Below are 27,378 nucleotides of genomic sequence, written 5' to 3'. Positions count from 1 at the left end.
AGATATGATGTTATATTTATTTTTAAATTTTAATCAAATATAATTAATAGTTTTCAAGTAAATTAGTCACTCCAATTTTAATTAGGTGATTCACAATTACCAGATGGTGTGTTATCTTGATAAAAGGTGAAAATAATTTTAAAACACTTAGTGTAATCAAACTTTATATATATAGTTGATAGTTCCCAATACTTTTTCTTTCATTTGTAACAAACTAATAAAGATCTGCAACTTATCTTAACTTTAACTTTTTAACTATTGAAAATAGATTATTATCTAATGAATTTGCAAATCTGGAACCCAAAACACGATCAAAGAAAAATTAATATTAACACACACACAGCAACAAAATGTATATATAGCAATCAGAAAATTAGTTTATACAGAATAACAAACACACCTACTACAAAATTCTTCAACCAATTCACCAAAGAAAAGAAAAAAAGTCCAAAATTCGTCATTTATCATTAATACAATGTCTTTTTGAAATCTTTTTGAAAAAGAGTTATTTCCCTTTGAACAGAAGTCTACTGATTAATAAGAATATCATCAAAAGTTTAATTCTTAGGAAAGAGCTACAACTCAACAACGAGAAAAGCTAAAATCGTTAAAATTGAACTTGACCTTCATTTAGTCATCGGAAACAGCAAATCTGAATTTGAAAAAAAATCGTGAAAGGGTTTACATGTTAATTAACGGACAATGTTTGGCAGCCGAAAGCCCAGCCGCCCGCCGTACATCCCAAAATCAATAACCGAATTTTACTTCGAAAATCCGGTTAAAATCACCTGTAACGCTATTATATATGTACCATCTGATAGACACAACCTCGATGTATATAAAAGATTGAAATTGTGCATTTAAATCTTATCTTATTATTTCATTTGCATTTTTGATTTTTCTACATACAACCATCCGCTTATTTGATTTTGTAATATAGCCTACTAAGTTTGTAAAAACGATTGACGTAACACATCAACATTTCATTTGGTTGGTATGAAATTATCAACGGATAATACACACGATAACTTCAAGGGTTATATGTGTTAGATAAAAGTGTCTACAGATAAAGAAAGCCAAATACTGTAACATAAAAATAAGGTTTGTTAATTATAATTTATTCTATAATGACTATTAAAATGCTTAATAATTCACTTATAACAGCTACAGTCTGATATGATACGTTCCACGTTTAAAATAATCTTATCCCCTTGTGTCGAGATGATCTCATTTGAAAATGAAAGTAGAATTATTACTATTCTACAATGTCTACAGAATTTTCTTTGCATATGTTCATTAGCCCAACGATGAAAAATTATTAATAAGATTATCTGTATTTTTTTCCTTAAAACCCCACTTTCAAATTTCTCCACTCCTCAAACATAACATTTAATTTAAAACAGTAATGGGATCTACGGTCAAGAATTTCAGATAAAAAATAATGTTAATTGAATGAATTATAGAAGAGTAACTATCAAAATAAAGAAAATGTTAAATATTGATATTTTAAATGAAGGACTGATCTACCTTAAGCAAAGCTCTAAATGCTTGCCTAGCTTTGGCTATACTTTTTGTCCTTTTTAGCTCAACTTGCCCGAAGGGCTAAGTGAGCTTTCTCATCAGTTGGCGTCCGTCGTCCAGCATCCATCGTCCGTCATCCGTCGTCCATCGTCTGTCATACATCGTCCGTCGTCGTCGTCGTCGTCCGTCGTCTTTTGCTTTTACAAAAAACTTTTTCGTAAATTTGTGTAATCTTTTACAAAAATCTTCTTCTCTAAAACTACTGAGACAAATTAAACCATACTTGACCATAATCATTATTAGGGTTTCTAGTTTTTTTAAATGTGTCCAACGACTCCGCCTTCCAACCGTCATGGACGACATGGTTAAAAATAGAACACAGGGGTAAAATGCAAGTTTTGGTTTATATCTCTGAAACTAAAGCATTTAGAGCAAATCTGACAAGTAGCATCAATGTTCATCAGATTTATATTTATCTGCCCTGAAATTTTCAGACGAATCTGACAACTAGTTGTTGGGTTGCTGCCCCTGAATTAGTAATTTTACAGAAATTTTGCAGTTTTTTGTTATTATCTTAGATATCATTCTAATATCTAATATCTAATACTATTAATTTTGATTTTAAACTTATTTTACTGATTTCAAAAGCATCAGTCAATACAGGTGAGCAACACAGGCTCTCAAGAGTCTCTAGTTGGTTTTTAAAGCTATTCATTGTTAACTAGTTTCGGATTTTCAAATACTTAAAATCATAATTACCGAAAGGGCATTTATTGTATATTTGTGCATCTGGTGAAATAAATTGTTAATGCTATTCTATATTTCTGTAAACTGATAGAAAAGAAGTTCTAAAAATATATGTTTTAAACTGTGTTACTAGTATTTGAATTACATGAATTATGCAAGCACAAATATATATTTTTACTTGTATATTCTTCATGGATTAATATGAGATATTACCTCTAATTTATAATATTCATAAAAAGAAATGCACACAAACTATATTTCCATCCTGTATTCTAAGTGTCTTATCTTGAAGAAAAAAAGAAAAAACATTTCTACTATAAATGAATGCCTTTCAAAAATATAAAAATCAAGAAATGTGGTATGATTGCCAATATTACAGCTATCCACCATGTTCAAATGAAGTGGATGTAACATCATTGCTATATCAAGCAATGCCTGTACATGGACTAATTATATCCATTTTGACAAGATAGTCCTGAACTTACAATTCTTATTATGATTCCCATTTGCTCCTTTCAAGTAAGCTATTAAACCAAGGATTCTAAGTGGTGACTTTGAAGTTATCCATTCAAGAGATAAGAAAGATACAAATGGGACATTCGAATTCATCAATTGAAAGCATACTGACAATGCCATGACAAAACAAACGAAAAACGGTAAAAACACTTATGACTGAGCAATACGGACCCGGAAAAATTCAAGGACGATCTCTTGTACTCAAGATAGATACATGGGATAAGCATATCCTGCTACATCGGTCGGGTGTCTCCTATCGATGGTATTGATGTATAGATTATGCGTACTGTACTGATGCTGTTTATCATCTTAACAACGTGTTTTAAAGTTCTTTCATTTATTTTTGTTCTATTTATAATATTACTTTTACTGTTGAATGGTTTTATGTGATATCCGTTTGACGTGGCTCGGTACTTATACATCTCGTCAATGTGTTTGTATTGTCTTTCATTTTTTGGTGGTGTGTTTTGTACATACAATCTAACTCTCTATCATCTTGTCACAGTATTAAAACATTTGACTTCTCTACTCTTTACACAAGTATTCCACATTCCAAAATAAAAGACAAATTAAAAGAGTTGGTCTTACTTTGCTTCATAAAAAAGAATGGCCAACGTAGATACAAGTATCTTGTCTTAGGGAGGGACAAATCCTACTTTGTAAAGAATCACTGTGATTCACACAAAAAATTCTCTGAAACCGATATTATCAAGATGCTTGATTTCTTGATTGACAATATATTTGTTACATTTGGAGGACGTGTTTTTCAACAGACTGTCGGCATCCCAATGGGAACAAACTGTGCCCCTCTACTTGCTGACTTGTTTCTTTATTTTAATGAGGCTGACTTCATGCAGGAACTTCTAAGGAAGAAAGATAAGAAGTTAGTTATATCCTTTAACTCTACTTTCCACTATACAGATGACGTTCTTTCATTAAACAATTCAAAATTTGGTGACTATGTGGAACGCATCTATCCCATCGAATTGGAGATAAAGGATACTACAGATACAGTTAAGTCGGCTTCATATCTTGACTTACATATAGAAATTGACAATGAGGGTCAGTTGAAGACAAAACTTTACGACAAAAGAGATGATTTTAGCTTTCCAATTGTGAACTTTCCATTTCTTAGTAGCAACATTCCAGCAGCACCTGCATACGGGGTATATATCTCCCAATTGATACGATATTCCCGTGCTTGCATTTCCTATCATGATTTTCTTGATAGAGGGTTACTGCTCACAAGGAAGCTATTAAACCAAGAGTTCCAAATGGTTAAGTTGAAATCATCCCTTCGTAAATTTTACGGACGCCATCACGAGTTGGTTGACCATTATGGAATAACCGTTTCACAAATGATATCGGATATGTTCCTTACGTCGTAACTACAATCCCCTTCCCTTTCATGAATTTGACATATCGAATTAGACTATTAACCGGATGTGTAATCACATAAGCAACAGGACGGGTGCCGCATGTGGAGCAGGATATGCTTACCCTTCCGGAGCACCTGAGATCACCCCTAGTTGTTGGTGAGGGTTCGTGTTGTTTATTCTTTAGTTTTCTATGTTGTGTCATTTTCTATTGTTTTTCTGTTTGTCTATTTCATTTTTAGCCATGGCGTTGTCAGTTATTTTTAGAGTTATGAGTGTGACTGTCCCTTTGGTATCTTTCGTCCCTCTTGTATATGCGACTTTTTGTATTTCTTTGGTTCTTATATCGTGACTCTGTACTTAAAAAGATCCCATCAGTATGATATTGTTCTAATTTATGTCATTATGATATATTTCTATTTTCATTTTTTGAATAACAAAATACGTTTAACCACAAACGTCAAAATCATTCAATGCGTAGTGGAATTAACTATTTGTGGATTCCTATAAATTCTATATATAAATTTTGGACTATTTTAAATCTCGGGTCTATTTTTGAAATTCATTCTTTCATACTTATGATTTTTTACCCCTGTATGCTAACATTGCCCATGTAAATTTTAAGATTGTTTGTATGCACATTGAACGACAAATCTATGTGACGTATAAAATTTTCGAACGTCAGACACACAAATCAATGAATGTGTTTGTAGATGTTTATGTGTTCTGTTAAATTATTCCTTTTAAAATTGTTATACGATGATGACTTATGTACCCATATTTTGACTATTTTATTTATTGTGTCTGTTTAGTTAACGCATCAATATAAATATAACGGAATTTGATGAGACTGTCATCAAAGTGAGAGGATTAGCGCTAAAACAAGAGGCTCTCAAGAGCCTGAATCGCTCACCTTAATTTTTTTGGTTAAATCTCTCATCGATGATTATTTTGGCTTTTCATTTTATTTAAATGTTCTTTGAATCGTCCTATTTTCTTCAAAAGCAAAAAAAAAGAAATCGTTTTCTCCTATGTTCTATTTTAGCCATAGAAGCTATGTTTCTTGACATACAAGGAAATAAAATATAAAATTTATACTAGATACTCTGAAACTCATTTAGCCTAAGTTTGACTGAAATTGATACAGCAGTTTCAAAGGAGAAGATTTTTTAAAGTAAGTCAACATGATGAACAAGTTGTGAAAAAAATCTTTAAAGGGCAATAACTCCTTAAGGGGTCAATTGACAATTTTGGTCAAATTGACTTATTTGTAGATCTTACTTTGCTTAACATGTTTGCTTTTTTAACAGTTTATCTGTATCTATAATAATATTCAAGATAATAAACAAAAACTTCAAAATTTCTTTAAAATCATCAATTCAGGGGCATTATACCTGAAAAACCAGTTATCCAATTCGGCTGAAAATTTCAAGACAGGTAGACCTTGACCTAATAAATACTTTCTTATTTGCTCTAAATGCTGGATTTTTTGAGATATAAGCCAAAAACTGCATTTTACCCTGTGTTCTATTTTTAGCCGTGACGGCCAAGTTTTTTGACGAAATAGAAAATAAAACATAGACTTTATTTTATACACCCTACTGATTATTCAGTTGAAGTTTAGTTGAATTTGGTTGAGTAGTTTTAGAGAAGAACATTTTTTAAAGTTAGCAAATATGATGAACAAATTGTGAAAAATTGGCAATAAAGGACAATAACCCCTTAAGTGGTCAATTGACAATTTTGGTCATATTAACTTATTTTTAGATCTTACTTTGCTGATCATTTTTGCTGTTTACAGTTTATCTTTATCTATAATAATATTCAAGATAATGACCAAAAACTGCAAAATTTCCTAAAAATTACCAATTAAGTGGCAGCAACCCAACAATGGGTTGTCTGATTCATCTGCAAATTTCAGGGCTGATAGATCTTGACCTAATGAACATTTTTATCCAATGTCAGATTTGTTCGAAATGCTTTCGTTTTTGAGGTATAAGCCAAAAACCGTATTTTAGCCCCATGTTCTATTTTTAGCCATGGCGGCCATCTTTTTTCACAAAATGGAAAAACACAATCTTTATTCTAGATATCCTAAGGATTATTCAGCTAAAGTTGGTTGTAATTGGTTCAGTAGTCTCAGAGGAGAAGATCTTTGAAATAGTTTACGACGACGACGACGACGACGGACGGACGACGACGACGGACGACGACGGACGCCAAGTGAAGGCAAAAACAGGTATAATCCACTATTTTCTACGGGTGCCGCATTTAAAGCATCGACAAAAATATTGATCAGAGAGGAAGGAATAAATTGTAAATATGTAGGAATACAAATTTAGTAGAACAACTAATATTTAAAGCATTTTCATATGTCAAAAAATAAATAACAAAAATAACAACTTCAAAGGTAAATTCAAAATGCAATGTCCCTTATAAAATGGCAAAATCAAAAGTTCAGACACATCAAACGAATCGAAAACAACTGTCAGATGAAAACTGATTCATAACTCGTTCATTTTATAGCAAACATTTTCTGATATCTTTATTCGGGAATTAACTATAAGCGTTTCCGTGATGTAAAATGAAAAAGAAAAAAATCGGAAAGTCATGCATATCATGATTTGACAAAAAATGAACCGTGGGTTATAAGTTAATTTAGACTTCTCACATATTTCATATATCATTTTTCGGTTTTGTGAAACAATAATATTTTCTTATTTTATGTAAGATGGATGCAAATAATACAACAGACTGGCGCGATAACAAAACTTTGTCTGACTGTATGATGTATATGCTACAGAACGATATCATGTGTGACGTCACGTTGAGAGTAGGAGATGAAAGGACACCTATTAAAGCACACAAGTATATGTTGTCTAGCAGAAGTTCCGTCTTCCATACCATGTTTGAGGGGTCTCTACCAGAAAAGGGGGATATAATTATACCCGATGTTGATAAAGATACCTTTCGGGATATTTTGAAGTGAGTACATCGTTAAAACTACTTTTGATGAACCAATGAATAAAATTGATAGCGTCATCAGTGTTGATTGATTATTGTATTTATAACGCTATTTTCAGCATTATTTGCTACACACAGTTATTTATATGTGAATAAAGCCGGAGTACTGAAAGAAAACCCATAGTGGCACTAATTCAAGTGTAAAAAAAATAATGATGTATAGAGAGTAATGAAGTCATTAGTGTTTTCCTTTATTTTTTGTTGCACATCAAGACGCATGAAACTGAGATTTTTACAACGATATGAATCAATCAGGTTAATTATTGTAGAAACACGTTCAACACTAAATTTTTGCAACATAAATAAAGATAATTTTCATAATTCCGTTTTGCATTAAAGGAGCGAATAGAGTATTTTTATCAGTTTTATTACAAACAGGGAATAGTTTTTTTTGTTAAACAAAATATTTATTAAGTAAAACGTGAGGTAGACGTCGATGCGACATCATTCCAACGACACTAACAACGACAATAGTTTTCATATTATATAATATACTAAAACACGCTTCGATGTGTTGCAAGGTTTAGAAGAAACATTTAGGCAAAACGGTTCCACCAAATAATCGAGACTTTTCTATGTATATTTATCGCGATCGACTTCGATAAGGTTTTACTATAATTGTCGTCATAGTGAAATATTTGTAAAACAATGTTGAAGAAATTCAATAAATTCATGACACAAAATTAATAAACACATATAGGAAAACCCAAAATGAAGGAAACAACGTTTTATCGCCGTTTTTCAGCTACAAGTAACGGTGAGGATTTCAATATTTTCAACATGTTCAACATGTTCAACATGGATCGATATTTTCAACTACTTTAAGTGCAAGACATTTCAAATTTTAGATTAGCACGTACTTTATGAACGTCATTCCAAAAACAACAAACACGCTAATGAACCACTTAATCTGTGAAGTGCTTATTTCATAAACGTTCTTGAACTGATGTGTAAAATGGTACATTTTCTCTTGCAGATATTTTTATAGCGATAACATCACAATTACAAACAGTAATGTGCAGGAGATGCTGTATACTGCTGACAAGTATATGTTAGCTTCCGTTAAGATAGAATGCGAGACAGTTCTGAAGAAGACAGCAAAATCAGAGCATGCGACCAAGGCTTTACAAACCGGATACCAATATCATCTGTTAGCACTCCAAACAGACAGCCTAGACTATATTGAGATGAATACAAAGGCATGCCTTCTTTCAGAACATGCAATAAGCCTATCCAAAGATTGTTTGGAGCTGATTTTGAAATCAGATTATCTAGACTGCACTGAAACAGACATCTGTCAGTTTGTTCTCAAATGGGGAAAACACCAGTGTAAGCTAGCAAATCTAGAGCCCTCTGGTGGAAATATGCGAGAAGCCCTTGGGAAAATCCTGTATCTGATAAGATTCCCAAATGTAGAAATGAATTTTTTCTCTGAAGCCGTTGCCAAATCTTGTTTACTGACGAGTGACGAAATAATATCTATTTATCAGTCCCATTTCGGTGTAACATCAAAAGCCTTTCCAAGTTGTCTGAGAGCTCCTGTAGCTATACGTCAAACATATACCATCAACAGATATGAACAAATAACTGGACCTATGGGAACATCGGGGAAACAGTCCCTCATTTTTCACTCAGATAAAGATATTTGGCTTAAAGGAGTTGTAATTTTTCTTCCTTGTATTCAACCAACCTTTGGAGGATTACATGCTCTTGGTGACTATGACGAACTATCTGATGGATACTCTAACCAACTACCTTATAGATACGACCAATTAACTAACTACATTTCAGTAATAAACATTTGCATCCGAATAATGAATGATATCAGCGAGGAAAAGATTCATGAAAACCAACAAACAAACTATGGTCCAAATACTGGTCACATTTGGCAAATGGAATTTTCGAAACCAGTTCGTATTCATTCCACGAGAGATTACATAATTCAAATGGACGATATTGGACTTCAGACTTATTATGGTACAGAGTGTAAAGAATATGTCACAGACCAGCAAACTGGTGTGACTATAAAGTTTAAGAACTCTCAAGTGAGTGGTGCTGGAACTGACATTAATCAAGGACCATTTGCAGGGTTTTTATTTAGTGTGTAAATTGATTTTTAAAATTTCAAACAGCAATCAACAATTTATTATTAACATAGATTGGTATCGGATAATTCCGGAAAAGACGATGAGGGTTTTGTGTACCGGTGTTTGTCTTTTGTTCCTTTTCTTTATTCACATTGTCAGTTTATTTTCGATTTATATGCCTTTAGTATCCTTCGCCTCTCCTAATCTCCTAATTTCTAAATTTCATCTTTTCTCACATCTTTTGGTCATATATAATATTTGGCATTATTTAGGAAATTTTACTACGTACAGATTTTATAGTTTAAAAACTTGTCGAAATAAAAAAATGATATAACATTTTCATTATCAATATAATATATATATATAAATACTGAACTCCGAGGAAAATTCAAAACGGAGGGTCCCTAATCAAATGGCAAAGTCAAAAGCTCAAACGCATCAAACGAATGGATAACTACTGTCATATTCCTGGCTTGATACAGGCATTTTCTTATGTAGAAAATGGTGGATTAATCCGGTTTTATAGCTAGCTAAACCTCTCACTTGTATGACAGTCGCATCAAATTCGATTATATTTACAACGATGTGTGAACAAATCAAACAGATATAATAGGTAAAATGTCAAAAATAGGGGAACAGCAGTCAATATTTTTGTTATAATCGTAATCATGAAACAAACAAATATGGAACAAAGAAGCACAAAAAAGCATATAGACAAAGCACATATGAATAAGATGATGTGGTATAAGTGCCAATGAGACAACTCTCCACCCAAATCATAATGTATAACACATTAAAAATTAGAGGTGAAAGTACGGCCTTCAACACTGAGCCTTGGCTCACACCGAACAGCAAGCTATAAAGAGCCCCAAAATGACTAGTGTAAAACAATTCAAACAGGTACACCAACGGTCTAATTCATATAAAAAAACGAGAAACGAGAAACACCACTGAACAACAGGCTGACTAATAAAGAAATAAAGAATTAAAAAAAGGAACAATAGACAATCAAAAATATACAACCCTCATCGTCTTTTCCTGAGTTTTTACGTAAAAACATTACTTATAACATAGAAACGTCAAATGTTTAAGCTTTACAAATGTTAGGGTTTGACCGTTCCTGATGAAGGTAAATAAAGGCAACAGTAGTATACCGCTGTTCAAAACTCATAAATCCATGAACAAAAAACAAAATCGGGGTAACAAACCAAAACCGAGCGAAACGCATTAAATATAAGAGGAGAACAACGACACAACACCGAAACGCAACACACACAGAAACAGACCAATCATCAGACAAAACTCCACGAGAATAACAAATGTAACATGAAAACCAAATACATGAATTTGGGATAGACAAGTACCGTGCCACGTCTTATCTCAATATCTCAAAAATAAGAGAAAACACAAACGACTCCACGTTAAAATGCAACACAAAGAGAAACGAACAATATTATAACAATGACCATCTTCCTGACTTGGTACAGGACACTTTTAAAGGGGAATAAAAGTGGTGGGTTGAACCTTGTTTTAAGGCATGCCAAACCTCGCACTTTAATGGCAAAGTTAAATATAACATTGAAATGACAACATAATATTACAGGACTACAATACAAATAAATAGGAGAACATATTAGACACAGAAAAACATGATTAATAGATAACAAAAAGCATCAGGTTTAAAATTCAATACGCCAAAAACGCGCCTTGTCCACACAAGACTCACCAGTGACGCCCAGATATATAAGATCGAAAGTGAAAAAAGTACAAAGTTGTACAGCGCACTGAAGATCAAAAGTTGAAAAGGTTTCGCAAAATACGGCATTGTTTTTATGCCCGGGATAAGAACATTCTTATTATATAGAACAATTCATGCTATTGCAAACAGTAAACCCAGAATTTTTAGGCGCATACAAATATTTGCATCGGGGTAGATTATACTTCTTATTTTAGCGTTTTATGATTATTATCATAAAACAGCTGTAAAAGATTTCAACTTAAAAAAAACTTGTGACTTATGCACAATCAAGATAAAATCTGTTAATTGGTATCATAATGTATTATCTAGTATTGGTAAAATATTATAATAACAAATTATTGTGTCTTGTAAGATTTATTCTGTTTGGTTGAAAAAAAGACTTGCAAATATGTTTATGCACTTACAAATTCTGGGTTTACCTTCATCGGGAACGGTCAAACCCTAACATTTGTTAAGCTGAAATGTAAGGAGCTATGTGATCCAAGATGTATGTAATCCTAACACACACAAAAAGATGAGACAAACATCCACCGCACTTATTTCTAAATGTTGATGAGATTCTTTTTCATATATACCTCCATTCCGATAATTTATCAAAATTTTACTTTTTTAAGAAAAATTGCTTCGCTCGTACCCCCCACCCCCTCTTTTTAATCATAGGAGTACAAAAACTAGAAAAATTAATTTGATGTCGCCCATAGTTTTTATATGAAAGCTGGGATTTATCTGAAAATATCTTTACTTTTTTTTACAAAATTTACTGATAAATAGATAAACAGTTAATATATAAAAAGATTTATACACTCATACACATATATCATTAAAATTGGTTGATTTCTAAATTACCCCAATGTGATTGTAATAGATCAAGGTGTATATTAATCGGTTTTAAATATTACTACGAAAGGAAGATATTTTTTTTATAACTGAAAAACTTTTTGTATGGCAAACGATAAAGAAAAAGGGGAGTTAATGATGTTCCTAACGTAATAAGTAATGTTTGTTTACGTACAACTGCGACATATCGGAAAGAGATGCATTTTTCGAGTGATTTTAATCATTATCTTGAAAACGAGTATATGGACCCCTCCTTTTAAAAAAACATTTGACTTGATATTGTATGCATATTGTTTGATCCGATATTAAAGAAAAAGATCACCCATGAATTTTTTTAAATCAGATAATTATGTAGTAAATAATGCCGTTCTTTTACTAAAAACATAAAAATCTTATTACACTAACTACGAGATATTCCTTATCTTTTTTATAAAAATCTGCATCAGTTTGTCGTTTCAAACAAAACAAATAAGTATGTCTGTTCAAATGATAGAAATTTCCAAGATGTCTAAAAGTTCGACCCCGTTTATCTCTAAATTTAGCACATGAAGTATATGTTTATTAAACATTTGAATAATAAAGAGCAATATAGCTAATGTGCAAATTTTCCCAAAGAAAACTTGGATCAAAACTGTATCGTATGCCCTTAAAAGGCTGCCCGCGTCGTGTGATCTAATTCTAGGGAAAAAACCTTTAAAGAGCAATCAAAGTATATGATGATTAAACAATTTAAAATAAACTCTTACAAATTATGACAGAATATAACAGTTAGGACTCTACTTCGTTAAAATTATCTCCCCATAATGACATCTAATTTGATAATCCTAAAAATGGACGCTATTGTAGGGATAACGCGCTGGTAATTTAGTTAATAGAAACCGTTAATTTCATCCACATAGCATAATTGTGATTCTTATATGCCAGTTGTATTCTAAGTAGAAAACTTATCTGCTAGCTATTGGGCATCATCTTTTGTTCTTTTATGCATTCGGTCACTTAAAACTATTGTCTGATCGGTTGTCAGGGGTAATTTTCGAAAGTTCAAACAAAATATTTAAAATATTTTCTAATTACTTATTTCGTTGATGGCCGGCAGACTAATAAAATGAGGTTGAAGACTAATAACACCAAGACACACAAAAAAAGTTGTTTTGGATCAATGCCATTTTAAGGACCCACTTGATTCTGGCACCAAGTACTTTTAGTAACACACCTCCTGTATATCACTTGACCCATATATTTCATTTTATAACTGTAAAATTTTAATGTTTATATCAACTTAGAGTCAAGATATCAAATATAACTGAATCTGAAGCGAGACGGTATGCCAAATATTTATCTTTCATACGTTTTTAAAACAGATACAAGATCAATCTATTTCTTTATTTGAAATTTTTTTTCGGCGCAATTAATGATTATGCACAAAAAAAGATACAAAAAGCTCGACATGCTTTTGCTCCTATCACAATCGACTGTTTTTAGAAAATTTTACAAATTTTTAAAAGCTTACAAATATCTAGAAGCAACATACAATAATTAACGTAAAACCACAAACATAAAATCGTAAATAAGGCACATGCATTAAACCTTTAAAGCCCAGAGAAACAGATGTTAACAATTAACCAACTTGGCCTTTTTCACCTCTCTTTTAATGTGCTCCAATTCTATTATTTAATTTTAACTGAGTTCCGCTTGATGATATTTCATCTATTTGATGTACATAAGTCATATCTGTAAATGCCAAAGAGGATTTTCGGCTCACCATGCATGTACATGGATGGAGTAGAATGTTGATATTACTTTTCATTTGTAAAGCTTTATTTTTTACGAATAAAGCATAAAAAGCTTGTTAAAATGGCTTTAATGGTTTTACAATTCATTTTAAAGTTTTTTGTATGTTTTGTTTTTGTGTATAATAGCCTGTACACAAGTGAAAGAAACTTGTTTTGCCTGTTCTAAAAATACATATGAAATTTAACGGTTGATATATATTATTACTTCCTTTTCCAAAAAATCTCATTGATACACAAAGTATTTTTACAGGAAGTACATCAACAAGGTTTGTAAATGAGAGGCGAAATATACCATTGTCAAAAGAGACATTTTAACTCATAAGTCGAAATTTTGTTTAAATTGAAAAAGACCGATAGACAAACAATAGTATACAAAAGATAACACAGAAAACTAAAGACTGAGCAACACGAACCCCGCCAATATCTGAGTTGACGTTGTAACTAACTTTTCTCAATTCGACTTCTTCGTGCAAAAGATGTTAATGTAAAATGATGCAGGTAGATTAAAATAACTCTTACAAATTGTGACAGACAATAACGGTTATGATTCTAATTCGTTAAAATAATTTCCACATATCATAATAAAAAACACCCCCTCTTTTTAATCATAGGAGTACAAAAACTAGAAAAATTAATTTGATGTCGCCCATAGTTTTTATATGAAAGCTGGGATTTATCTGAAAATATCTTTACTTTTTTTTACAAAATTTACTGATAAATAGATAAACAGTTAATATATAAAAAGATTTATACACTCATACACATATATCATTAAAATTGGTTGATTTCTAAATTACCCCAATGTGATTGTAATAGATCAAGGTGTATATTAATCGGTTTTAAATATTACTACGAAAGGAAGATATTTTTTTTATAACTGAAAAACTTTTTGTATGGCAAACGATAAAGAAAAAGGGGAGTTAATGATGTTCCTAACGTAATAAGTAATGTTTGTTTACGTACAACTGCGACATATCGGAAAGAGATGCATTTTTCGAGTGATTTTAATCATTATCTTGAAAACGAGTATATGGACCCCTCCTTTTAAAAAAACATTTGACTTGATATTGTATGCATATTGTTTGATCCGATATTAAAGAAAAAGATCACCCATGAATTTTTTTAAATCAGATAATTATGTAGTAAATAATGCCGTTCTTTTACTAAAAACATAAAAATCTTATTACACTAACTACGAGATATTCCTTATCTTTTTTATAAAAATCTGCATCAGTTTGTCGTTTCAAACAAAACAAATAAGTATGTCTGTTCAAATGATAGAAATTTCCAAGATGTCTAAAAGTTCGACCCCGTTTATCTCTAAATTTAGCACATGAAGTATATGTTTATTAAACATTTGAATAATAAAGAGCAATATAGCTAATGTGCAAATTTTCCCAAAGAAAACTTGGATCAAAACTGTATCGTATGCCCTTAAAAGGCTGCCCGCGTCGTGTGATCTAATTCTAGGGAAAAAACCTTTAAAGAGCAATCAAAGTATATGATGATTAAACAATTTAAAATAAACTCTTACAAATTATGACAGAATATAACAGTTAGGACTCTACTTCGTTAAAATTATCTCCCCATAATGACATCTAATTTGATAATCCTAAAAATGGACGCTATTGTAGGGATAACGCGCTGGTAATTTAGTTAATAGAAACCGTTAATTTCATCCACATAGCATAATTGTGATTCTTATATGCCAGTTGTATTCTAAGTAGAAAACTTATCTGCTAGCTATTGGGCATCATCTTTTGTTCTTTTATGCATTCGGTCACTTAAAACTATTGTCTGATCGGTTGTCAGGGGTAATTTTCGAAAGTTCAAACAAAATATTTAAAATATTTTCTAATTACTTATTTCGTTGATGGCCGGCAGACTAATAAAATGAGGTTGAAGACTAATAACACCAAGACACACAAAAAAAGTTGTTTTGGATCAATGCCATTTTAAGGACCCACTTGATTCTGGCACCAAGTACTTTTAGTAACACACCTCCTGTATATCACTTGACCCATATATTTCATTTTATAACTGTAAAATTTTAATGTTTATATCAACTTAGAGTCAAGATATCAAATATAACTGAATCTGAAGCGAGACGGTATGCCAAATATTTATCTTTCATACGTTTTTAAAACAGATACAAGATCAATCTATTTCTTTATTTGAAATTTTTTTTCGGCGCAATTAATGATTATGCACAAAAAAAGATACAAAAAGCTCGACATGCTTTTGCTCCTATCACAATCGACTGTTTTTAGAAAATTTTACAAATTTTTAAAAGCTTACAAATATCTAGAAGCAACATACAATAATTAACGTAAAACCACAAACATAAAATCGTAAATAAGGCACATGCATTAAACCTTTAAAGCCCAGAGAAACAGATGTTAACAATTAACCAACTTGGCCTTTTTCACCTCTCTTTTAATGTGCTCCAATTCTATTATTTAATTTTAACTGAGTTCCGCTTGATGATATTTCATCTATTTGATGTACATAAGTCATATCTGTAAATGCCAAAGAGGATTTTCGGCTCACCATGCATGTACATGGATGGAGTAGAATGTTGATATTACTTTTCATTTGTAAAGCTTTATTTTTTACGAATAAAGCATAAAAAGCTTGTTAAAATGGCTTTAATGGTTTTACAATTCATTTTAAAGTTTTTTGTATGTTTTGTTTTTGTGTATAATAGCCTGTACACAAGTGAAAGAAACTTGTTTTGCCTGTTCTAAAAATACATATGAAATTTAACGGTTGATATATATTATTACTTCCTTTTCCAAAAAATCTCATTGATACACAAAGTATTTTTACAGGAAGTACATCAACAAGGTTTGTAAATGAGAGGCGAAATATACCATTGTCAAAAGAGACATTTTAACTCATAAGTCGAAATTTTGTTTAAATTGAAAAAGACCGATAGACAAACAATAGTATACAAAAGATAACACAGAAAACTAAAGACTGAGCAACACGAACCCCGCCAATATCTGAGTTGACGTTGTAACTAACTTTTCTCAATTCGACTTCTTCGTGCAAAAGATGTTAATGTAAAATGATGCAGGTAGATTAAAATAACTCTTACAAATTGTGACAGACAATAACGGTTATGATTCTAATTCGTTAAAATAATTTCCACATATCATAATAAAAAACATAGACGCCATTTTAGGGATGACGCGTTGTTAGTTTAGTTTGTGGAAGCCGTTAATTTCATCCACATAGCATCATTACGATCCTTATATGCCAGTTGTCTTTCTAAAATACAAAATTATTGTTAACTATTGTGCATCATCTAATTTTCTTTAATGCATTCTGTCAAATAAAACTATTGTCTGATCGATTGTCAGGCTAATTACCCTAGATAGCACACACGAAAAAGGAAGTAATTTTGAATCAATGCCTTTTTGAGAATACACTTGAGTCTGGCACCAAGTACATTTAGTAAGAAAAGATTATTCCAACACACTTTTTGACTCAATAAAAATGTATATCACTTGACCCATATTTTTAATTTTTATAACGGTAAATTTTTAATGTTTATATCAACTTAGAGTCTCGATATAAAAAAAAACTGAATCTGAAGCGAGATGATGTAGCAAATATTTATCTTTCGTACGTTTTTAAGACAGATCTATTTCGTTATTTTTTTTTTAAGGCGAAATTAACGTTTATACACAAAAAAGATCAGAAAAGATCCACATGCTTTTGCACATATCACAATCGACTGTTTTGAGAAATTTGTCTATAATTTAAAGGTTTACAAATATCTATAAGCTTCATACAATAATTAAAATAAAGCCAAATATACAATATGCATAAAGTCCTAAGTAAAACACATTCATTGAACTGTTATAGCCCAGAGAAACAGATGTTAAGAATTCAAATTTCCCACCTTGGCCATTTCCACCTCTCTAACAGTAAGTTCCCATTCTACTGTTTAGTTTCAATTGAGTTTCCTCTGATAATATTTCACCAATTTGATATACATTAGTCATATCTGTACAGGATTTTAAGCTCACTAGAAGGACTTGACAAATCTGGCCGTGTTTCCCACACAAAATATACTCTGAGTTCAGAAATACCTGTTAACGTATTCAAGCATATAAACAAATTTTGATATGTGATATGATCACCAATGAGACAAAAGACCAAATGACACAGAAATTATCAAATATAGGTCACCGTATGGCCTTTAACAATGATCAAAGACCATACAGCATTGTTAGCTATAAAAGGCCAAAAATGACAAATGTAAAACAATTCGAGAGAGAAAACTAACGGCTATATTTATTTGCAAGATAAAAGAGGCACGCAAGATACAAAAGGGACAGTTAAACTCATAAATCTAAAACAAACTGACAACGCCATGGCTAAAAATGAAAAAGACAAACAGAAAAAACAATAGATAACAAGTATGTTACACAGCAACAAAAAGTAAGATTACAAAAATACCGAACTCCGAGGAAAATTCAAAACGAAAAGTCCCAATTCAAATGGGAAAATCAAAAGCTTAAACTCATCAAACGAATGGATAACAACTGTCATATTCCTGACTGTATTCCTGACTTGGTACAGGCTCTTTTATAGCAACATGGTGAATTTAACTTTAATTTTATAGCTCATTAAATCTCTCAATTGTAATACAGTTGTATAAAATTCCATTATGTCGACAACAATGTGTGAAAAATTTAAACCGACATAATAAGTAAAAATTTCAAAACTACAGTAAACATTTCATTGTAATTATAATTACTATAAAAACAAACAAATATGCTTGTAGGAAAGAGCATAAGCATAAAGGAAACACAGGCTCCAGACTTTCCAACAGATTCTTTTATTTATATATATACTCATCTAAACATCAACCTAACAATATTAGATCTGTAAATTTGCTTTCGCAATTTTTTGGTTCTTCCCTCGCCGGGATTCGAACCCATGCTACTGAGATATCGTGACACCAAATCGCCTGCACTGCAGCCGTCCCGCTAGACCACACGACCTGAAATTTTCACAATTTCATTTTAGATGGATACAAATATTACAACAGACTGGCGCGATAACAAACCTTTGCCTGAGTGTATGATGTATATGCTGAACAACGAGATCTTGTGTGACGTCATGTTCAGAGTAGGAGATGACAAGAAACCTATTAAAGCACACAAGTATATGCTGTCTAGCCGAAGTGCCGTCTTCCATACAATGTTTGAAGGTTCTCATCAAGAAACCGGGGATATAACTGTATCCGATGTTGACGAACAAACCTTTCGAGATATTCTAAGGTGAGTACATGCAATCGAATTATTTTTACTAAAAAATTAGAAGATCAACGGCAGGATAAATGATTGATTTATTGATTAGTAGCTTTGAACGCTACATTCATCATTTATTTTGACCAGGTATTGGCAGAGAATGGCAGGATACCCAGAGAGAACGATCGACCTCTGATGGAAAAAATAAGTCAAGGGAAAAACTTGTCCAATGATTAATAAAGGCAACAGAAGGATACCGCTGTTCAATAGTCATAATCGATTGAGAGAAAAACTAAAAACACACCAACTTTAAGGGGAAAACAACGAAACAACAAAAGACTATATGATACCAACTGCCTTATTCCTGACTTGGTACAGAACTTTTTTTAGAAAATAAAGGGTTGGACCTGGTTCTGTGGCTAGCAAAACCTCGCGCTTTACGGCAATGTTAAATAAACCGCTAAAATGACAACATGACACGAAGAGAATACTGTACAAATGAATGCAATGTAATATATACGTGTTTCTCGTTTCTCGTTTTGTTTATATAGATTAGACCGTTGGTTTTCCCGTTTGAATGGTTTTACACTAGTAATTTTGGGGCCCTTTATAGCTTGTTGTTCGGTGTGAGCCAAGGCTCCGTGTTGAAGGTCGTACTTTAACCTATAATGGTTTACTTTTAAAATTGTTACTTGGATGGAGAGTTGTCTCATTGGCACCACATCTTCCTATATCTATCTAAGAACACTCAGGAGAGAGAAATACATAAATAAATAATTATAGCATAGTACATATAGACATGTTAACCACAGAATAACAACGAATAACACTAAATTAATTTAGAACAGTACACAAAAACATGTTGTTATGAAACTATTTTATTTTGCTTCATATGACGACCCACAAAAGAAGATATGAATCAAATCAATTATCATATAACTTTAACTTTAACTTTATCATGTTTATACACAACTGATCTTTTAAAATTATATTATTGCCCAAAACCAATACTTATAGTATACCGCTGTTCGAAATTCATAAATCGGTTGAGAAAAAAAACAAATTCGGTTTACAAACTAAAACTTAGGGAAACACATCAAATATAAAGGGAGAACTACGACATAACAGAAACACTACGCTAAAATATGTAACACACACAGAAACGAACTATAACATTTAACAATGGCCATTTTCCTGACTTGGTACAAGACATTAAGAACAAAATGGTAGGTTAAACCTGGTTTTGTTTCTAGCCAAACCTCGCATTCGTATGGCAATGTTAAATATACCACTAAAATGACACCATTACATGACACGAGTATAGTACATTTTATCAACAAAACAACAGAAACACTGAAGTGACCAAAAATGAAACGACAATGTGACACACACAGTAACAAACTATACGATTACAATTGCCATTTCCCTGACTTGACATTTTTTTTTTAAATTGTGGGTTGGACCTGGCTTTGCGGCTAGCCAAACCTTGCGCTTTTATGACAGCATGACAGGACAAAATCTTAGAATGCGTCATAATTTGTTCTACATGCATGATAGTAAAAACAACTGTCGTTGAAAGTGTCGTTGGGTTGCTGTCGCACTGACGTTTAACTCATGTTTCACTTTCAAATTAAATATATTAAAAATATTTTCATACGTAGTCTGTTGGGGTTTTTATTGGTAAAAAGATATCTATAAATACCCTCAACGTTGAAAAAGTGCAAAATTTATTGGATATTCTTGTTTTTTTAGAACAATCAATACGTACCCAATATAGTTCAACAGAAGCATGAGAGCTTCAAAAATTATCAACAAAATTAGAAATATTTAGTCATTCCCGTTTTCCAGATAAAATCCTGACTTTGACTAAGTACTTGCATATTTATCACTGCGTCCCCTTAAGGAATAAAACATATTTAATACTTAGTCTCATAGCTGTCCTTCATAATACCTGAATAACAGAACAAGTTTCTCTGTTCGACTTCTAAAAATCCCAGTGAGGCCTTCGACATGGAGTACAATTCTCATACCGCTTAAATTTCAAGATTTCAAATATTTGGATGCAAGCCAGAGGAACACTGAGAAAACACTGAATCTACGATGTGTTACTTTTTTTATGTTATTCAACTGAAAATTCAAGTTAATATTTTCTCTTGTAGATATTTCTATAGCGATCAAATCACAATTGGCAACGATAATGTAAAGGAGATGTTATATGCAGCTGACAAGTATATGTTCGCTGCAGTTAAGAGAGAATGCGAGACAGTTCTAAAGACGACCGCACAATCAGAGCATGCGACAAAAACATTACAAACATCATACCAATACCGTTTGTCAGATCTCAAAAACGAAAGCTTAGACTATATTGAAATGAATACAAATGCATGCCTTCTTTCAGAACATTCCTTAAATCTATCCAAAGATTGTTTGGAGCTGATTTTGAAATCAGATTATTTAAACTGCAGCGAAACAGAAATTTGTCAGTTTACTTTAAAATGGGGTAGGCATCAGTGTGAGCTGACTAAGTTAGAGCCAACTGGCGAAAATATCCGAAAGGCACTAGAGATAATTTGTACTTGATTAGATTTCCAAATGTTGAGATGAAACTTTTTTTTCGGAAGAAGTTGCTAGCTCTTGTTTACTAACAGATGATGAGATGTTATGTATTTACAAGTCTCATTTCGGTGTAGTGTCGAACACCTTTTCAAGAAGTCCGAGAACTCCTGTATCTTATCGAAAAACCTTTACAATCGAACGATATGGGCAGATAACTGGGTCAATGAAAACAACGGGAAAACAGTCCCTTGTATTTCTCTCAGATATGGATATTTGGCTTACAGGAGTTAGTATCTTTCTTCCTTATGTTCAACCAGAAACATCTAACTACTATGGATACCAAACACAACAAAAAGAGGTTAACATAAACATTAGCATACGAATAATAGACGATTCCACCGCGGTAAAGATTCATGAAAACAATCAAAAAACTGTGGACCACATAGCGGTCAAATTTGGAAGATAAACTTTTCAAAACCAGTGCATGTACATTCCTTGAGAGATTACATAATTCAAATGGACGATATTGGACATCAGACTTATCATGGTACAAACTGTAAAGCGTCTGTCACAGACCAGCAATCTGGAGTGACAATAAAGTTTAAAAACTCTCAAGTTAGTGGTGCTGGAACTGACATCAGTCAAGGACCATTTGCTGGTATTTTATTTAGAGTGTAAAATTATTTTTGAAAATTCAAACAGTAATCAACACTTTATAAATTATATTGGTTTCAAATAGTTTAGGGAATGACGACTAGTGTTTTCTACTTCTATTTGCTATGACGTAATCAGTTTATTTTCAACTTAAAATTCGATTTCTGAATATATGTTTTTTCATATTTTTTGTCGTATACCAAAAAAATAGGGTTATAATTATTTGACTTGGTTTTGTGTTCGAAAATTCAAAATATGTGAAGATTTTATGATAAACAAAGATGTAGAAATAAAAACTGAAATATAATTTGCTTTGTATAGTTTTGAAAAAGCACGTTTATATAAAATCTGCCATACGTTTTGGGCTACTGGCCTAGAAAAAAGTTGTAATATTTAGTTATATAACGGAAAACGCAATTGTTTGAACAAATACAGTCATGTACATTGAAGACGAAGGAAAGATTTGGTGCGCACGTTTACAGATATAAGGAAATCTTTTTTTTCATAATTTGTATTCCTTATCTTTTTTTTACTGTTTACAGATTATCTGTTTAAGCATTGAAAAAAGGCTATGAAAAATAATATTTTTTGTATGTATGTATGTATTGATTATAATATCTATATTGATAAAATAGATATTCTTATACAATAAACCAGAAACAAATGATTTGTCTCAAGTTGATATTATTTTTATTGGCTAAATTTTCATTTTCACCGACTTCAATTTTGTCGAACACGTCAATGCCTTTCAATTGAACAACACATTTTTGATTATTTTCAAGTTATGTTTCCAGATCTTATAAATTTCTGGAGGTTCTTTAGGCCAATTGTTATATTTTATTGAAATCCTAATTTTCCATAGATATATGATAATTGTGTTTAGAAACTTAACATATGTGGGTAGTTCTGTGTAATTACCTAACAGTAGGTCCTTTTCAATAATAAGATTACTTGTTCCTATGTTTGCTTGAAAAAGTATTTCTTGGAGCTTGTTTAAATTCAACTGTGATGAACGAAAATTTAACTTTGATGGTTTAATTATTTGGTTGCTTAAGTTCAGATTCTTAAGGTCATTTGAAATCTGTCATACCATTTCATTATGCAAATTTTGGTTTCCGCTAGATTTCATAATTTGCAAGAAATTTGTTCGGAAATGTCCGCTTAATTTTAGAAAAATTTTAAATACAATTTATCCGATAAAATTCCTTTACATTTCATAACAGCCAATACAATCTTTATTTTCTGATTTTTTTAAATGTCCTTGATAGTTGAAATATCGCTTTTTATAAAGAAGGGTATAACAAATTGGTTTTTATACGCCCGTCAAAATTTTGACGGGACGTATTATGGTATACAAATGTCCGGTGTCCGTCCGTCCGTCTGTCTGTCTGTCCGTCCGTCCGTCCGTCCGTCTGTCCGTCTGTCTGGAGTGAACATGTCGCACCGTAACTTGAGAACGACTTATCCAAATTTCATGAAACTTAATAAAGTTGTTCTTATGATGGTCAAATGATCTGTATACTTTTTGGCGAAAATAAGATTTCAACTTTTTGAGTTACAGCACTTTATTACTAAAACAGGGGGAGGGGATTTACATGTCACACTGTATCTCAAAAAAGATTCTTGATTATGACTTAAAACTTTAAACACTTTTTAGTTATATTAATCTCAATATCTGTATACTTTTCGGTGATGATTCAAAATTTCATTTTTGAGTTTTTGAGTATTTTGTAAAAAAGGGGGAGGGTTTTTTTTTACATGTCGCGCAATATCTCAAAAACAATTTATGATTATGGCTTAAAACTTTACACATGCCTTTATTATATTATCTAAAGATCTGTATACTTTTTGGTGATGTTTCAAAATTTCATTTTTAAGTTATTAGTAATTTATAAAAAAAGGGGGAGGTGGTTTTTTTTTACATGTAATGCTGTATCTCAAAAACGATTCATGATTATTGCTTAAAACTTTACACAATACTGTGTTATATTAATCTAAAGATCTGTATATTTTTTAGTTTTGATTCAAAATTTTATTTTAGTAATATTGAGTTGTTCGTAAAAAAAACCAGGGTGGGGGTTTCACATGTCCCACTGTGTCTCAAAAACAATATATGGTTATTGCTTCAAACTTTCTCAGAAACTGTTAATGAGTATTGCATAAGACAACCACACAAGGCGTCGGGCGTATCATGCGCTCATGGCGCAGCTGTTTATTTTTTAACAGAATAGAAGATTTTCCAAATATTCTCGTATTTAGAATATCACTTTTGTTTGACGGTGTATTGATCATCTATATGAAACCTGAACAAATATTTATGATTTTCGGACAAAATTGAGGTAGTTGGTTTGCATCTAAACCATTTCAAATTCAAAGGTATTGCTGCTGTCTTTTCTATGGTCGGGTTGTTGTCTTTTTGGCACATTCCCCATTTCCATTCTCAAGACAATTTTATATTTATATTAAACATCAAATTTCCGAAGCCAATTTCCAGCTTGTCAATTGTTCATGCAGTAAGCGATAAAAATCTGTTAACATTTTATAAACTTAGGCTCTACTTACCATTCATATTTTCCGTTTATTTCATGCAAACAACAGACATTTCTATCTACCTGATTCACTTTTCAGTCCCATATCAAATTTCAAATACTACTATTTAGCTCTTTAGTATATCTTTCCGGAATTCCTCGTATTTCGATCCTCGAAGAACAGAGAGAACGTATCATTTTGTTAAGTGTTTTACATGTGAATGTTATTTTCTTACTTCTCCATGCGTGTATACAAATTTTAACTTTATCTATTATGTATCTCCAAACACCATCGTCATCTCTCTCAGCATCATCTATTTTATAACCTTGGCACACCCCTAATGTTTTAGCATTGCTTGTCATCTATTATTTTTTAATCAATTTTAAACAGTTATTCTTAGAAACCCCTAACAGTAAGTCTTTCGTCTAGTCATAGTTTAAAGTTTCTTTTACTATGCATGTAGTTTTATTTTAGGATAACACATCAAAGATTGGAAAATCGTCATCCAAAGGCAAGAACTCCAGTAATGAGTCGACTGAAGATTTTGACCATTACACTTTTTTGTTGATTTTTGTTTATTAGGAGGTGGGAGATATCCGAAACTGTCTGCTGAATTTCAAGAAAAAGAGCTGAACGGTTAAACAAAGTATTTATTGTTATTCTCGACTCCTAGAGTTGAACGATGGACAGTTAGTACGTGCAGTTTTCTTGCTACCTGATTGTAAGATATTACGAGACGTGAATAATCAAAGTTTATTGATTGGTTAGGACAATCTAAACCTAGTAAATTTCCTTCAATCCCGTAGAGTATCGTATTTGTCCTCTATATTTTAGCAATTAGAGTTTACACAGGTAACCTTATTTTATAAATAGTCGAATCTTCTGGAGTAAACAACAACGTTAAACAATACTACTTCATAACGTGTGACCTCACGTGTGTGGTAAATTTGTTGATTGATGCACGTGGCTATTCTAGTAAATGAATTAATCTACAAAGCGAGAGCACTTTCCATTTTCATCAGCTAAGAGTCGAGTAGCCTTTTTGAAAGTACTCTTGTACCCTTATTTATCATGAAATTTACATTTATTAACATCTCTGCTTAGATTTTATTTAGAATTCAACGATGGATAGTCTGCGAGCTGAATGCTTCTTGCTACCTGACTGGAAGATATTACTGCGACGTTACTAATTAAAGTTCGTTGATTAGTTGAGACGATGCAAACCTAGTAAATTTCTTGCAATTCCAGGGAATATCGGATTTAATTCTCTATTTTAGCAATTAGATTTTCCCTTGTCATCAATCATGCATATCGGTACACAGGCAACTTTTATCTATAAATAGACGAATTATCCTAGGCCTAATTCGATTCGTCCAACTCGGGTCAGTAGACTTGTATGTCGAGTTTACTCGACTGACAATCGTATCCCCGAGTTTGACCTTTTGAACCTACCCGAGTTTAGGTAAGGTAGATTTAGTTAAGTTTCAAGATGGCGTCAAGTGATTACAACAAAGGACAGTGATACAAAATATCTGCTTTTTGACAAAATACAACCAAAGACATGGACTAACAAGGGGAATATAAATTTTGGAGTGAACAATTTTTGTTCATGGGTGCATCAAATGTCGGTGATGTTAATAGATTAAACAAAAATAAAAGTCTGGAACGATTTGTTTTCCTAACAAACTTTCTTCTTTTAAAGCATATGGACTTTTCTTTCTTCAAGTAAATTGGCTTAATGTTTTTTTCTCATTTCAATGCTCAGTAGATACGAATTTTCCCTTTACTTATGATAGTCATAATTTTGAAATCAATTCGGAAAGGTTGAACACATGCGTATTAGCACTGATCTTTTAAGGTTCGTCATAACCTTTAGGTTGATATGGCCGTATTTACACCACAAATTTTACTCTAAGTACAGACAAACCTATGCACCTGCAAAAGTTTAAAGGAATGACAGGAACTAGATATATAGATTTTAAATGCATTTTATATTTTAGAAAATTATAATTAGTTATCAAAGGTACCAGGATTATAATTTAGTACGCCAGACGCGCGTTTCGTCTATATAAGACTCATCAGTGACGCTCATATCAAAATATTTATAAAGCCAAACAAGTAAAAAGTTGAAGAGCATTGAGGATCAAAAATTCCAAAAAGTGTGCCAAATACGGCTAAGGTAATTTATGCCTGGAATAAGAAAATCCTTAGTTTTTTGACAAATTCAAAGTTTTGTAAACAGGAAATTTATAAAAATGACCACATTATTGATATTCATGTCAACACCGAAGTGTTGACTACTGGGCTGGTGATAAACTTAAATAGATTTTGTTATCCAGTTTTTTTCGTTCCTGCAGAAGGTATCAAAATAAACTAAGTTGGGAAAGGGGTTTCAGAATCTCCCCTCATTTAATACATGTTGTGAGTAGTATTAATTCAAATGGACAATAGATGGACAATAGAAATCTGCAGATAATACGTGATTTAAACTGTGTAACTGAGTGGACCGTATCAAATGAAAGCGGGTGTTTGTTTATTTTGCTATTTTCTGCAGACTGGAAAAAACTGGAAATCAAAATCTAGGTAAGTTTTTAATTTTCTGGAACGTAGACTTCATATAACTTTTATATATCTAGTTCCTGCAATGCCTTAAAACATTCCTAGACGTACCAGCTTGTTTGAAATCCTAGTAAATTTTGAGGTGAAAACACG

General features: G+C 32.0%; 2 protein-coding genes across 3 annotated transcripts; both read left to right on the top strand.

Annotated features, from left to right (window-relative positions):
- The first annotated feature begins 997 nt into the window (after positions 1 to 997).
- Positions 998 to 9,471, top strand: LOC134719732 (BTB/POZ domain-containing protein 2-like). Of its 2 annotated transcripts, none has more exons than XM_063582691.1 (3): positions 998 to 1,101; positions 6,892 to 7,145; positions 8,161 to 9,471. In XM_063582691.1, exons 2-3 carry the CDS (start codon positions 6,892 to 6,894, stop codon positions 9,290 to 9,292), a joined length of 1,386 nt encoding a protein of 461 aa, XP_063438761.1. In that variant the 5' UTR covers positions 998 to 1,101; the 3' UTR covers positions 9,293 to 9,471. The 2 variants fall into 2 exon arrangements, with proteins under 2 accessions (XP_063438761.1, XP_063438762.1); XM_063582692.1 differs by having other exon boundaries at positions 1,049 to 1,101; positions 6,964 to 7,145.
- A 6,992-nt stretch (positions 9,472 to 16,463) lies between these two features.
- Positions 16,464 to 22,637, top strand: LOC134719731 (BTB/POZ domain-containing protein 2-like). Its single transcript, XM_063582690.1, has 3 exons — positions 16,464 to 16,507; positions 18,704 to 18,957; positions 21,087 to 22,637. Exons 2-3 carry the CDS (start codon positions 18,704 to 18,706, stop codon positions 21,505 to 21,507), a joined length of 675 nt encoding a protein of 224 aa, XP_063438760.1. The 5' UTR covers positions 16,464 to 16,507; the 3' UTR covers positions 21,508 to 22,637.
- The last annotated feature ends 4,741 nt before the right edge of the window (positions 22,638 to 27,378 follow it).

The sequence above is a fragment of the Mytilus trossulus genome, chromosome 5, assembly GCF_036588685.1.
Source record: "Mytilus trossulus isolate FHL-02 chromosome 5, PNRI_Mtr1.1.1.hap1, whole genome shotgun sequence".
NCBI lineage: Eukaryota > Metazoa > Mollusca > Bivalvia > Mytilida > Mytilidae > Mytilus > Mytilus trossulus.
This window is presented reverse-complemented; position numbering and strand designations above follow the sequence as displayed.